Source organism: Physella acuta, unplaced genomic scaffold (assembly GCF_028476545.2).
Source record: "Physella acuta isolate Inbredline_101_S28 unplaced genomic scaffold, ASM2847654v3 ptg000350l, whole genome shotgun sequence".
In the NCBI taxonomy this organism is placed as follows: domain Eukaryota; kingdom Metazoa; phylum Mollusca; class Gastropoda; family Physidae; genus Physella; species Physella acuta.
In genome coordinates this window covers 163,759-176,963 of record NW_026731869.1, presented here as the reverse complement: position 1 = coordinate 176,963, position 13,205 = coordinate 163,759, and the positions used below count along the sequence as shown (strand labels likewise).

The 13,205-nt window shown below is 34.1% G+C and overlaps 1 protein-coding gene across 1 annotated transcript; it reads left to right on the top strand.

Moving 5' to 3' along the window:
• The first annotated feature begins 6,108 nt into the window (after positions 1-6,108).
• Positions 6,109-13,146, top strand: LOC131941157 (periostin). The gene is made up of 8 exons (XM_059300167.1): positions 6,109-6,211; positions 6,973-7,073; positions 7,919-8,014; positions 8,539-8,756; positions 9,907-10,093; positions 10,793-10,894; positions 12,096-12,215; positions 12,944-13,146. Exons 2-8 carry the CDS (start codon positions 6,980-6,982, stop codon positions 13,084-13,086), a joined length of 960 nt encoding a protein of 319 aa, XP_059156150.1. The 5' UTR covers positions 6,109-6,211; positions 6,973-6,979; the 3' UTR covers positions 13,087-13,146.
• The last annotated feature ends 59 nt before the right edge of the window (positions 13,147-13,205 follow it).

The window sequence follows — 13,205 nt, the reverse complement described above, 5'->3', positions numbered from 1 at the left end:
CTGCACAGTACATGCCCTGCATAATATATGCCTTGCTGAGTAATGCCCTGCTAAGTGGTTCGGACCCAAGTTTGCATTGATAAAAGTTGCGTACTTTTGTTTTATTTTCCTTTAGCTACCGTTATAAGTGTTGGGTATTTTTGTTCTTTCATTTTTTAAATATTTGTTCGCCACAGACTTTAAGTTTACGGCATCAGTTTTTCTTTGCATTTTTGTTCGCTTTACATTTCTCATCATCTGCTTGTGAGGGCTGATACTGATACAATCTTCAAAAAGTACTAATCTTTCTGAAATATCCTCTTTATTTTGTTCATTATAATGTATGCATCATACAAAAGGACTAATTTAATGTCTTGTGGAAGATTCAACAGGAGGTGTTGAGGGGGGAACCCACATATAAACTTTACCTGACATATAAAGTGAAGACTTGTGAGGGTTTAGGTGGTTATGGAGTTGTTCTTGGATCTAAAATAGATTTGGAATTTAAACGAAACAGAATATTACAAGAATCATGAATGCCACCTAAAGTAAAAGGAGATTTCAAAAAAAGACATCCATCAGTTTCATCCGTTTTGTAAACATTTCAAGTTCAACGTTAATTATGTACATTCACAGTAATGCAGAAAAACAAAATGGCACAAAATAAATTAAAATCGTTTATTTTTATTTTTTAATAATTTAATTTTTTAAATTTTTAAATAATTTTTTATCAGACAAGACGTGTTTTCACTGTCGAGCTAAGTCAAAAAAATGTGTTACTGATTGTCTTTATTTGTCTAATCTGTAACCACACTGTTGTGTGCTGACGAAGACCTTGGGTCGAAACGTCCATAGTACTTGTAACTGTCTTTAACTTGTGAGGTAACTAATACTATCTGTTTTATTACTAATTGCATTAACAACACTGCAGCTACTATTTGTTAATTATTTCTCATGTTCTTCAAAAATTTCATTTTCAAAAACCGGCTAATGCTGTCTCTTTAAATAGCATCTTCAGATAGTGTCTAAAATAGTTCTTCTACGATCATACCTCAACTCAACTCAACTGAACTTCCGACCCCCCCTTCCTCCTACACGCGCCGCATCGCATCAGCTCACAACACGCCTCCATCCTACCTTTTATGCACAGTTTAGGGCCATTACGTCACGTGTCATCTACTGTTCATCTTGATGTCAGAACAACATAAATCTCACTACAACCTTGAATAGAAACTCACAGAAAGAAAGACAAAAAACACGCAATAAGTTTCCAAGTGTATTGCACGAAGTTGCTTCAGTTCAATGAGAACTCAATGCTTCAAGGATCAAAACTTTGAGTTTGCTATCTATCTAATCTACATACTACTAAAACTAAACTTTGTTTACATGTTTCAATATTTATTTGTTTGTCTGATTTGCAGAGTATATGTGCAAAGCTGTAAAATAGTATGTAGGTAGAGAACAATTTTTGTTTTTAGACAGACTGTTAATCACAAATTTATTTAAAGACGTTAATTATTTTATTGATTTATTCATTGGTAGATTAACCACATCAATTATAAAAGTTTCAAACAGTGGCTTTACTTTGACTGAATAGTGACGTCAGGTGATTTGTTTACTTTTTAGTACAATAAATGGCGGCATCAATCCAAGATTAGGTGCCCGTTCAGATGTTTAACGCGTTCTTAAACTAATTTTCCGTCGGCTATAACATTAACAATTCGTCCGTTCGCTATTTTTATTACGTTTCAACACTATTATCAATGTTTTAACACTTCTTTTTATTTTATTATACAATACATATCTCTAGATCTTCAGATCAGCTGTCGAAGGAAGAAAAAGTTATGAATCTAGATCTAGATCTAAATCTAGGTCCCTAGTCTTAAGGTAAATTTTAGATCTAGACTTAATGTAAATTCTACATCTATAATCTATTTAGAGACCTTAATTATTTTATATAAATCTTTGTTTAGCTTCAATGATCATCTAATTCGAAAATCAATGGGATCTATCTATCTATCTAGGTTCTAGATCTAGATATAGTAGGATTACTCGCTAACTTAAAGGCGTGGTCGGTAGCTAACAACAATATGGCGTCCGGACCGGACGCATGACTTCCAACCATTTCTAGGCCATGTTTACCCCGAGCAAAATGGCGGGTTTTCACGTTATATAAACATGCTATAGGTGGCCAGGGCTAGATATGCCAGAAAAGCATTTTAAAATTTGCTTTGGAGAATGAAGGCTGAATTTGGAAGTTGGTGTGATTAAAATTAATAGAACTTTTAAAAGGTCATTTGTGACGTCAGTATATAAAGGGATAGTGTGATTAGACCCATGCTCGGCCGAAAATCGGTGTTTTTAAAAGATAAAAATTGTCTTTTTGAATGTGGGGTCTGGTTATTTTGTGATGATAAGTCACAGACGTGATGTCATTTATGGATGACCCTCAAAACCCACAGTCATCCAAGGTATGACAGGTAAGTCTAGTGTTAATAAATCTTTGTTTCTTTAGCTATGCAATTGGCTAATTTAAGATAAAATGTAATTTGAAAGTTACTAGACTTAGATTTAGATCTAGATAGGGCCTATGTACGTAAATCAAGTTGCATAAGGAGACTCATAGTATTAAGTTATACCACAACAAACATCTGTGACGTCAAGAGTCTAGACAGCTAAGTTGTTAGTGTAATAGGCTTTCATGTGTGTGGCACGGGTTCTAGACATATCACGTCAATGTTAATTTTTTTTAAATTTTTTTTTAGATGTGAATGATAAATTTGACTATCTGAACTTGGCGGGATACAGGGCAGATGAAGTAGTTTATTTTCTTTGTCCCAAGCATATGAAAGGATATTGTGGTCAGAGTCATGCTCGGCCGGAATCGTTTTTTTAAACGATAAAAACATGTTGTCTGAGACTTGGCGGGACACTGGGCAGGTGAAGTAGAGTTGAGTAGGTCACCTGTGACGTCAGTATATGAAGGGATAGTGTGGTCAGACCTATGCTCAGCCAAAATCGGTGTTTTTAAAAGATACAAAACGTCTTTTTGAATGTGGGGTCTGTTTTTTTGGTGATGACCCCCGAAACCCACGGTTATCCAATGGATGACCGGGTAAGTCTAGTAAGAATTAACACCAAAGACAATACATACAAAATAATAACAAATCAAGAATTGGTTTGTTCTCAAGTTCTGTTTGATACGAAAGTTAGGATTAGCCTTTAAAAAAATGCCGATTTGGAATAGGCTTGAAAAGTCTATGTAATCGCACTAAATTTTTGAAAACAAATCTTTTTTAAAATATGGCAAGCGATAAAATTATAGTTACATTTTAAAATAAAAAATGAAATTTGATTGGGGACCATAGATTACACTTATTCTCATATTTTTGCATATAAGCCGTTGAAAAGCGATTTTTTAAAATTCAAATATTTTTTTTTAAAAAAAAAAGCTCTTAGCCCCTCCATGAAGTCAACCGAAGTGGCCAGATGAAGTAAATCAATAACAGTCACAATAACATTTTTTTCCATGATAAAATACACAATAGTGGTCAATGTGGTATAGCCTAGCAGTTTACGTATCTTCTATATACTACTAAAACTCAATTTTATTTACAAATTTGAATATTTATTTTTTTGTCCGTTTGGTTACAGGAGAGAATCTGCACTATGTGTAGAGCTGTAAAAAAGTATGTTGGTAGAGAACAATTTTAGTTTTCAGAGAGACTGTTAATCACAAATTTATTTAAATAATTTAATTACTTTATTAATTTATTAATTGGTAGATTAATTACATTAATTATAAAAGTTCAAAACAATGACTTTACTTTGAGTGGATAGTCACTTCACATGATTTATTTACTTTATAAAACAACAATGGCGGTTCTATCGAAGATTGTGTTGCCCATTTCGATCTTTAACGCGTTATAAAGCTATTTTTTTGTCGGCTATAACTATAAACAATACGCCCGTTTGCTATTTTTATTACGTTTCAACACTATTATCAATGTTTTAACAATTCTTTTTATTTTTTTATACAATACATTTTTCTAGATCTACAGATTAGCTGTCGAAGGAAGAAAAAGTTATGAATCTAGATCTAGATCTAGGTCACTTGACTTAACGTAAATTCTAGATCTAGACTCAATGTAAATTCTACATCTAGAATCTAGATCTATTTCAGGCCTTAATTTTTTTATATACATTTTTGTTTAGCTTCAATGACCATCTAATTCAAGAATGCATGGTATTTATCTATCTAGATTCTAGATCTAGATCTAGAGTTACGGCGAAAACTAGAATCTAGACTCAACCTTAATCCTACATCTAGATCTAGGGTTAACGTAAATTCTACATCTAGAACCTAGAACTAGAATCTATATACTAAACTATTTCGGGCCTTAATTATTGTATATTGTTTAACTATGGAATTGACTAATTTGGGATATCGGCCCCTAATTAAATTTAAAGTAATAGGACCTATTCGCGTAACTGGTTTCTTACTTTGCAGTACAATATAAGACTCATTCTTCATTGGTTAGTCAGTGGCCCTATAGCTAAGATGGTTGTAGAATGGCTACCAAGTGGGTGGTACCGGTTCAAGACAAATCATGACAAAGTAAATTTGTTTTTTCAATTTTTGTTTTTTTAAACGTGAATTATAAAGTTGCCTATTGGGACCTCGCGGGACACAGGGCAGGTGAAGTAGAGTTCACCTGTTTCTTCGTATTAAGCATATGAAGGGATAGTGTGGTCAGAGACATGCTCGGCCGGAATCTATTAATTTTAATGACACCGACTTTAAAATTTAGCCTTCATTCTCCAAAGCAAATTTTAAAATGCTTTTCTGGCATATCTAGCCCTGGCCACCTATAGCATGTTTATATAACGTGAAAACCCGCCATTTTGCTTGTGGTAAACATGGCCTAAAAATGGTCGTAAGTTATGCGTCTTGTCCGGACGCCATATTGTTGTTAGCAACCGACCACGCCTACAAGTTAGCGAGTAATCCTACTATATCTAGTTCTAGAACCTAGATAGATAGATAGATCCCATTGATTTTCGAATTAGATGATCATTGAAGCTAAACAAAGATTTATAAAAAATAATTAAGGTCTCTAAATAGATTATAGATGTAGAATTTACATTAAGTCTAGATCTAGAATTTACGTTAAGTCTAGTGACCTAGATTTAGATCTAGATTCTAGATTTATCTAGCAATAAATATCAGATGCTATTGGAGAATAAAAATAAAAACATTAAAACATTTGTTCGATTGGTTGATTTCATTTTTTCTTCCAGGTATCTCTTCGGTGTGGGCACAAACTTGAGTTTTAGTAGTATACAGATAGATAGTGTGTGGGAAACAGCATTTGTCTTTTTAAATGTTTGATTACATAGTTTGTCATTTAAATCTATATCGTGTTGTGCTTTTTACAAGAGGCAAATTGTACCTAGTGTGAAGTTAAAGGGACAGGAGAAGAAGAGAAATCAGAGACAAAAACATCCATTCGGAGACTGAGTCGCTTTTGTAGAACCTACATTTTCTTTTTTTTTTAAATGGCTAAACGTCCTAATTAGTAATATATGCCAACATCTGAAATACAATTCTAAAAAGAAACCAATCAGTGTTTATTACAGACTTCTTTCTCGGGGGGGGGGGGGGGGGGAGGGGGTGGGGGCTCTTGAAATTTTTGGGGATGGGGGTTGCTGACACCGGTAAAAATATATTTTTTTTATATAAATTTTATTTCTTTTTTTTTTTAGGGGGGGGGGGGGGGATAGACATTTTTCAGGGGTGGAGGGGGGCTGTGCCCACACCGAAGAGATACCTGGAAGAAAAAATGAAATCAACCTATCGAACTAATGTTTTAGCGTTTTTATTTTTATTCTCCAATAGCATCTGATATTTATTGCTAGTTATAGATATAATTTACTAATGTCTATCTTTCAACCAAGCTATGCTATAACATAAATCCGCTAGTAAATGAACATTAAAAAGACCACCGGAGCGTTGTTTAAAATGCCTGCCTTTAACTAAAGATTAGCGTCGCCTCTAAAGACAATCAACACCTTTTTTTGTGCTGATGAGGCCATGTTTGTTACGTGTTATCAGTTTCAAACGAAACAAAACCAGGCCCAGTTTATGATTAACCGCTGTGTACCAGACACTTTGGGACTGATGCCAGAATTCCGACACGAATTTCTCCATATTTCTTGCAGTGGAAAACAAGTATATACTTTTATATTATTATAATATAAATTTATAATTGTAATTTTTAAATAGTTTTTTTCATATTTTAAAAACTACATTAACATTCCAATTTCTATTTCTCAACCTTTAATTAAATGCTCTTATGTTTTTATCTCGAAGTGCGCTGTTTGTATAAATAGATGAAAATGTATTTGGGCAAACAAAAAAAGACCAGTAGTCGGGTTTTAAACCTATTTTAATAAAGTTTATTTATTGATTATATTAATGATGCTCAATGCAGTACGTATTGTGATCTATTCTTATGGTAATCATTTTAACGTGGAGACGCTCTAATTATGTATTTCGTTCATGTTTTAGTATGGCTCATAATGATAAATAAAAAATATGCTTTAACAAAAGTTTCAACACAATTACATATTAACAACAATCATATATTGTCTAGGGTTATAGAAGACATTTTTTTTAATTGGATGATTAACAATTCATATATATATATATATATATATATATATATATATATATATATATATATATATATATATATATAATATAGGCATATACCATATATATATATATACATAGGCATATATATATATATATATACATATATATATATATATACATATATATATATATATATATATATATATATATATATATATATATATATATATATATATATATATATACCAATAAATAAGAGTAGTGCAATAGAAGATAAATTTGAAAGAAATAAAAGCGATACAGTGATAATGACAAATAATTTTTGTATCATCTAGTATCAACATGAGGGCCTGGTCAGTGTTAGTGTTTTTGGCCATCGGCATGTCGATCACACATGCGGCATTTGTTTCTCAACATTCACCGTCATCGAACCAATGTAAGTTTTTACCTGTGTTGACACTAAGATAGGATAATATGAATTTATATTTAATTTTGACCGTCCGTGTAACTACTAACAGCTAACTAGCTTCATTATCCTTCAGAATTAAATCTCTTACATATAAGAAGCTTAAACTAATCGCTAACTAGCTTCATTATCCCTTAAAATTAAATATCTTAAATATCTTTATTATAAGAAGCATCATTACCGAAATTAATATTATTACTATTTTTTTCTAAACAATACCTGTTATTTTTGTAATGTATGTACATTTTAGTTCGTCAAAAAAAATTCATAAAAACGCGATTTATACATTTTTTAAATTTTAAATATAATATTTAATAGAAATGCACGATGTTTTGTATTTTCCTAAACTATAATATTATAGATGAAAATATGGAATTATAAAAAAGATACAAATGTAATTGCCTCTATTATACTATTTAAAAATGAATTTGTAAGCCATTAAGAAAACCGTTCTTTTTAATTATTAGTCGAATTTCAAATTTACAATTGGAAGGCTATATTAAAATAAAGAGTATCTTAAACTCTTTAACATTAAATTTAACTTTGTATTCCCATTATAAAGAACATTTTTTAAAGAAAAAATAGCTAATCGGTGTTTTTTTTAATCGAAATTTAAGTTTATGGAAATAAATTTTTTATGAAAATGCAAAACATCACATTTAAACATTTTATTCACTTTAAGTATACAATTTTTTTTTAAATGGCTAATCATCTAATGTGGTTTAAATAACTTACATAACTCCAAGTATATTGCTTCATTGTTTGTAAATACCCGTCATTATTAACCATTTTTTTAAATTTTTCTACTAATCTAGGGAGTACTTTAACCAATCTTCTTGATGGACAAAACAGATTCCATAACTTTCTAGATCTTCTGGATTCTTCTAATCTGTTCCCAAAAATAAACACATGTAAGCATCGCTGTCTTGTATGTATCTAAGTCCAGTTTTCAAACTTGTTTGCAACAGTACTTTCAAGTTTATCTTTCCACAATGTCTATTAGGTTCAAATCTATGTTGTTTTTCATGGTAGGAGATATGAGCACTTTTTTTTTGCCTTGGCAGTTTGCTGAATTTAGAACAAAATGGTGAAAATTCTCGAAAAAGGAAAAGATTGAACAGTCTGGTTCATAAAAGCGATATATATATATATATATATATATATATATATATATATATATATATATATATATATATATATATATATATATATATATATCACTATATTTTGTTACGAAATTCCCCAGCCTACACTTCACAATATTTTATTCCACAATTCCCCAACCCTACACATCATAATATTTTATTCCACAATTCCCCAGCCCTACACGTCACACTATTTTATTCCACAATTCCCCAACCCTACACATCATAATATTTTATTCCACAATTCCCCAGCCCTACACGTCACACTATTTTATTCCACTATTCCCCAGCCCTACACTTCACGGTGTTCGCCTTCCCTGACTCCGTGTTTACCGAACTCCCCGCCAACTACATCCAAGCCCTTAAAGCTGACCAGGCTAGGCTTGACGCCCTTATCGGTCTGCACGTCATCCTCAACGCCGACTACAAGTTCCACGGTGTGGTGGATCAGGTCCTGACGTCCTCGACCTTTCAGCACGTTAGGGTCAACTTGTATAACCTGCTCCACGTACGTATAACCTTGTTTTTGAACAGATATACATCGTTATATTTAGGTGACTTAAGTATCTATATATATAATTCTCTTCTAAGAGACGCTAGAAATGAAGCTGTAAACGCGCTCCCTACCATCCCCACCCCTACATGGTCTTAGTGAGCTGTGATTCACGCTATGTTTACCTTCGTGGAGTCGGGTTTAGTGACGGCTATTAGGGGCAGATAATTTAGTTTGAAACGATTTTAAACGTTGGGGGGGGGGGGGGGGGGGGAAGGAAGGGGGGGGGGGGGTTTATGGTCCTTAACGAGCTACTTATAGTGTTTTAAAGAAATATTTTCAGTGTCAGCGTTGGTACTGTCGAATTCACAAATTATGAATTACTGAAAAGTAGAAAAAACAACAACTAAATAGCGGCGTATGTTATGCCCCGGGCCGGCTCGTAACTGTATAATCTGCTACAAGTAATGTGAGAGGTGCGTGTTTTCAATTTTTCTTCAAGCGTGAGTTAGGTACCCATAAGAGTTGGGTGAACTCAGGGACGGTCTACTGAATTGAACCCGGATTCGAACTCGAGACCTAAGGGTTAGCAGTCCAGCTCTCTACCGCTAGACCACTACGTCCCATCATAAATCAGGGTAGAGGGGCACAAAATGTTGGTTATTGGAGTTAATGGTGTATTTTATGTATTTTAGTGTTTTATTTAATGACTTTTAGAATTCTTTGAGTTATCAGTATCACATCATGTATTATTGTGCTATAGAAAAATATATGCAATTTAAAAACTAAAAATACCTGGGCTGGTTTTTTTTTAATTAAACACATAAATATTCAAACATAACAGTATGACCAAACACATGCAGTTGTATACGTTTTTTATTTTTTAATATGCTAAATAACTAACATATTATGCAATATCCTGGTAGATTTTAGAATGTTTACAAAAAACGAAGGTTATAACATACTTGTTTTAGACGGCTTAGTATATAAATATTACACTATTTTATATTTTACCTACACATATGACATTTTTATTATTATACCTCTTTTTCCGTTGCCTCTTCTAACCACTAATATATCTTATAGTATTTTATTGTTTAATCTTAATTAGTAAATTAGTATTCAAATTACGTTTTATAAAATTAACATTTGCGATTTTCTGCAGACTAACACGGCCCAAGGTGTCAACGTTACCACAATGAACCAAGAAGTCGTTCACGGGCATGTACATATCATAGATGGCATAATGAAGGCACCGGTGCCCAACCTCCCTCAGTACTTGACCACTCAGCCTGATCTCACGAGATTCGATAATCTCATTATTCAACAAAAGTTACCAGATTTTTTTAAAGGTCAGTAGAATTTGTTCACACGTAAAAGCACTGATGGTACGTATTTTTAAGTAATTAATTTTTAAATAGCAATATATTTCTACAAAAACAGATTAATTTCAACAGGGTCACTCTAAACAGTATCAATAATTCATAATAATTTACAAACAACAATTGAAATGCGTATTTCCTATTGATGTTTTTTCTGAATTAGAGAAAAGAGGGAAAACTAATATATTTAGTTAAAAATTAATAACACTAATATGTCTATTCAACTAAAGCTACACTCTGTAACATTGAACATTCATGTCTATTCAATTAAAGCTACACTATCCCCCTTTAAAATTCGACTGTTTTCAACTAAAGCTACACTTTACCCCTAGACCATCCACGTATATTCAATTAAAGCTCCACTATACCCCTAAAACATCTACGTCTACCAAACTAAAGCTCCACTATAACCCTAAAACATCTACGTCTACTAAACTAAAGCTCCACTATAACCTTAAAACATCTACGTCTACTAAACTAAAGCTCCACTATAACCTTAAAACATCTACGTCTACTAAACTAAAGCTCCACTATAACCCTAAAACATCTACGTCTACTAAACTAAAGGTACACTATTCCCCTAGAACACCCACATCTATTAAACTAAAGCTACACTATGCCTCTAGAAAATTCTTGTGTATTAAACTAAAGCTACCCCCCTGTCCCCAGCGGATACCACCAGCACCATCTTCCTACCCAACAACGACGCTTGGGCTAAGCTGAGCCCTCAGGTCATGGACTACCTGAACACTCACCCAGCTGATCTTACAGGTAAATACCACGTGTCCAGGTGTCTAATAAGAAAAGTAGACTAGTGTGAAGTAAAATATCGGGTATATTCACATTGAAAAGGATAAATTTGATACACATAATAGAGGCGGTGTTGTGGGGAGGTAGAGCACATGATAGCTAATATAAGTGTATCGAGTTTGGACCCAGGGCCTGTTGAGCAGTGTTACTTCCAGACTTTTTCTCCGGGGGGACACTTACAATTTTCGGAGGGGTGGACGAAAATTTCCTTTGGGCGTGGGGTGGGGCGGATCTGTTAAAAGTATATATTTTCAGTATAAATTCCAATTTGTTCGTGGGGGTTGGGGGTGGTAGCCTTTTTTCGAGAGGGCTCTGCCCTTCCCCCCGCCCCCTCCCCCCAAGGGATGCTTGGAAAAAACTCTGCTGTTGAGGATTGTGAGCTGGAGAAACCAACCCATTTGGGCGAGACAGCTCCAAAATCAAACAACTCGTGCTTCGCAGATTGTACTTGATTGAACCAAGACTACGGAAACAAATCCAGAAAGAAAAGTAGAAAAGTCGGAGTCAACGGGCCATATGACACATAACATGTTGACATGTAATGCTCAGTTATGTTGTAGGAAAACAACCCCGGAGATTTAATTTAGAACTATGAAGGAGAAGTAAACTACATTAGTAAATGGCTTACTATGCAATATTAAAAAATGGAAATGAAAAAAAAAATACATTTTAAATTTTTGTATCGGATGATATTTTATTCAAAATACAAATAAAGAAATGGAGACGATATGTTTATGTCATTTCTCTATGAACAACATATCACAATCAAATACAAGTATTAGAATTTAGAAAATATTTGCGAATACCTTATTGCAGCCGTTTAACATATACACAGTTTTTTATGTATCCGTGAGAGGATTTTTTTTTATGCCTAAATTGTTACAAACTTAGTTCTTATCATATGATTTAGTTTAGTTTTTTTGATAAAAATGAAGTCAAGATATTCGCAGTGAACTTAAAGCTGTTTATTTTAAGGTTTTATGTTTTCTTTAATCCTAAGATGGCCTCAAATGTCACATCTGTAACATACCCCCCCCACCCCTTTTTTTTTAACCATCAGAGATTCTCAAATACTACATGAGCATAATTTTTTTTCTTCTTTTAACCACCAGAGGTTCTCAAATACCACATCAGCATAATTTGTTTTTATTTAAACCATCAGAGGTTCTGAAATACCACATCAGCAAGACAACCACCCTGTACAGCATCGGCATGAGACATGCGGTGACTATCCCCTCGGCCACGCTACACCACGACAACCTGATGATCCTACAGGACGGTGGTGAGTACATCATGGTCATCCTCCAGCGTCTACTTGCTGGTGCGTTTGTTTCTCAGTAGTCGCACCATCGAATCCATTTATGCTATTAACTATCTTTTTTTTAGACGGCGTAGCCAATGCTAAAGAGCTAGATTGCTAGCCCGAAAGTATCGAATTCGAATCTGGATTCACATCAGTCGAATGTCCATGATTCCACCAAGCTCTGATGGGTACCTAACTCACGTTAGAGAAAGTAAAGGCGGTTGGGTATAGTGCTGACCACACTATCCCTTTAATGTCAAGATTTCTGAAAAAGATGAACTCAAATTCATCTGCTCAATGAACTCTAATTATCTTCCAAAATCAGTGTAAGGCGCTAATTCTTACGCCCATTGCTAATAACACAACTATCACGAAATGTTCACTCGACGTGCAGACAATGGCAGTTCATGTCTGAAGGCAGGGTGTGGTCTAGTGATGGGCTCGACGCCCTAGGTAGTCGCGCCTTTCTGACCCCCCCCCCCCCCCGCATGCCTAAACCTGGTGACAAACAAAAGCCTGGAAGAAACCTGTGTCTAGCGGCTGGTCACATGGGTGGGAGAAATGCTTGACCCTGCTCTAGTTGCTTGAGTGATGAACGATAGCTGGAGCCGGTAGTTATGGCCGTATAAATAAGAAGTTCATTTCTCTTTCAAGCAAATGTAAGTTTCAATTTTTGTTTTATATTTTTTTATTTTTTTTTTTTGCAGATGGAGATTTTTCTATTGATCACGCTAGACTGATCCAGATCGATATAAGCTCTGAGACAGGCGTTTATCACGTCATCGATCATGTATTGATCCCACCAAGGGTACTGATTGCTATGGAAACCAGCGGTATTGTTTTAGGGTAGTCAGTAACATGGTCCCCTAGATACAGTATTGAGACAATAAAAGGTACATGATTAAGCTAAGTATGGTCGTTTCGTTTTCCTGTGCTATATCTGGTTAGACGGCATGGCAGATGTGTCTT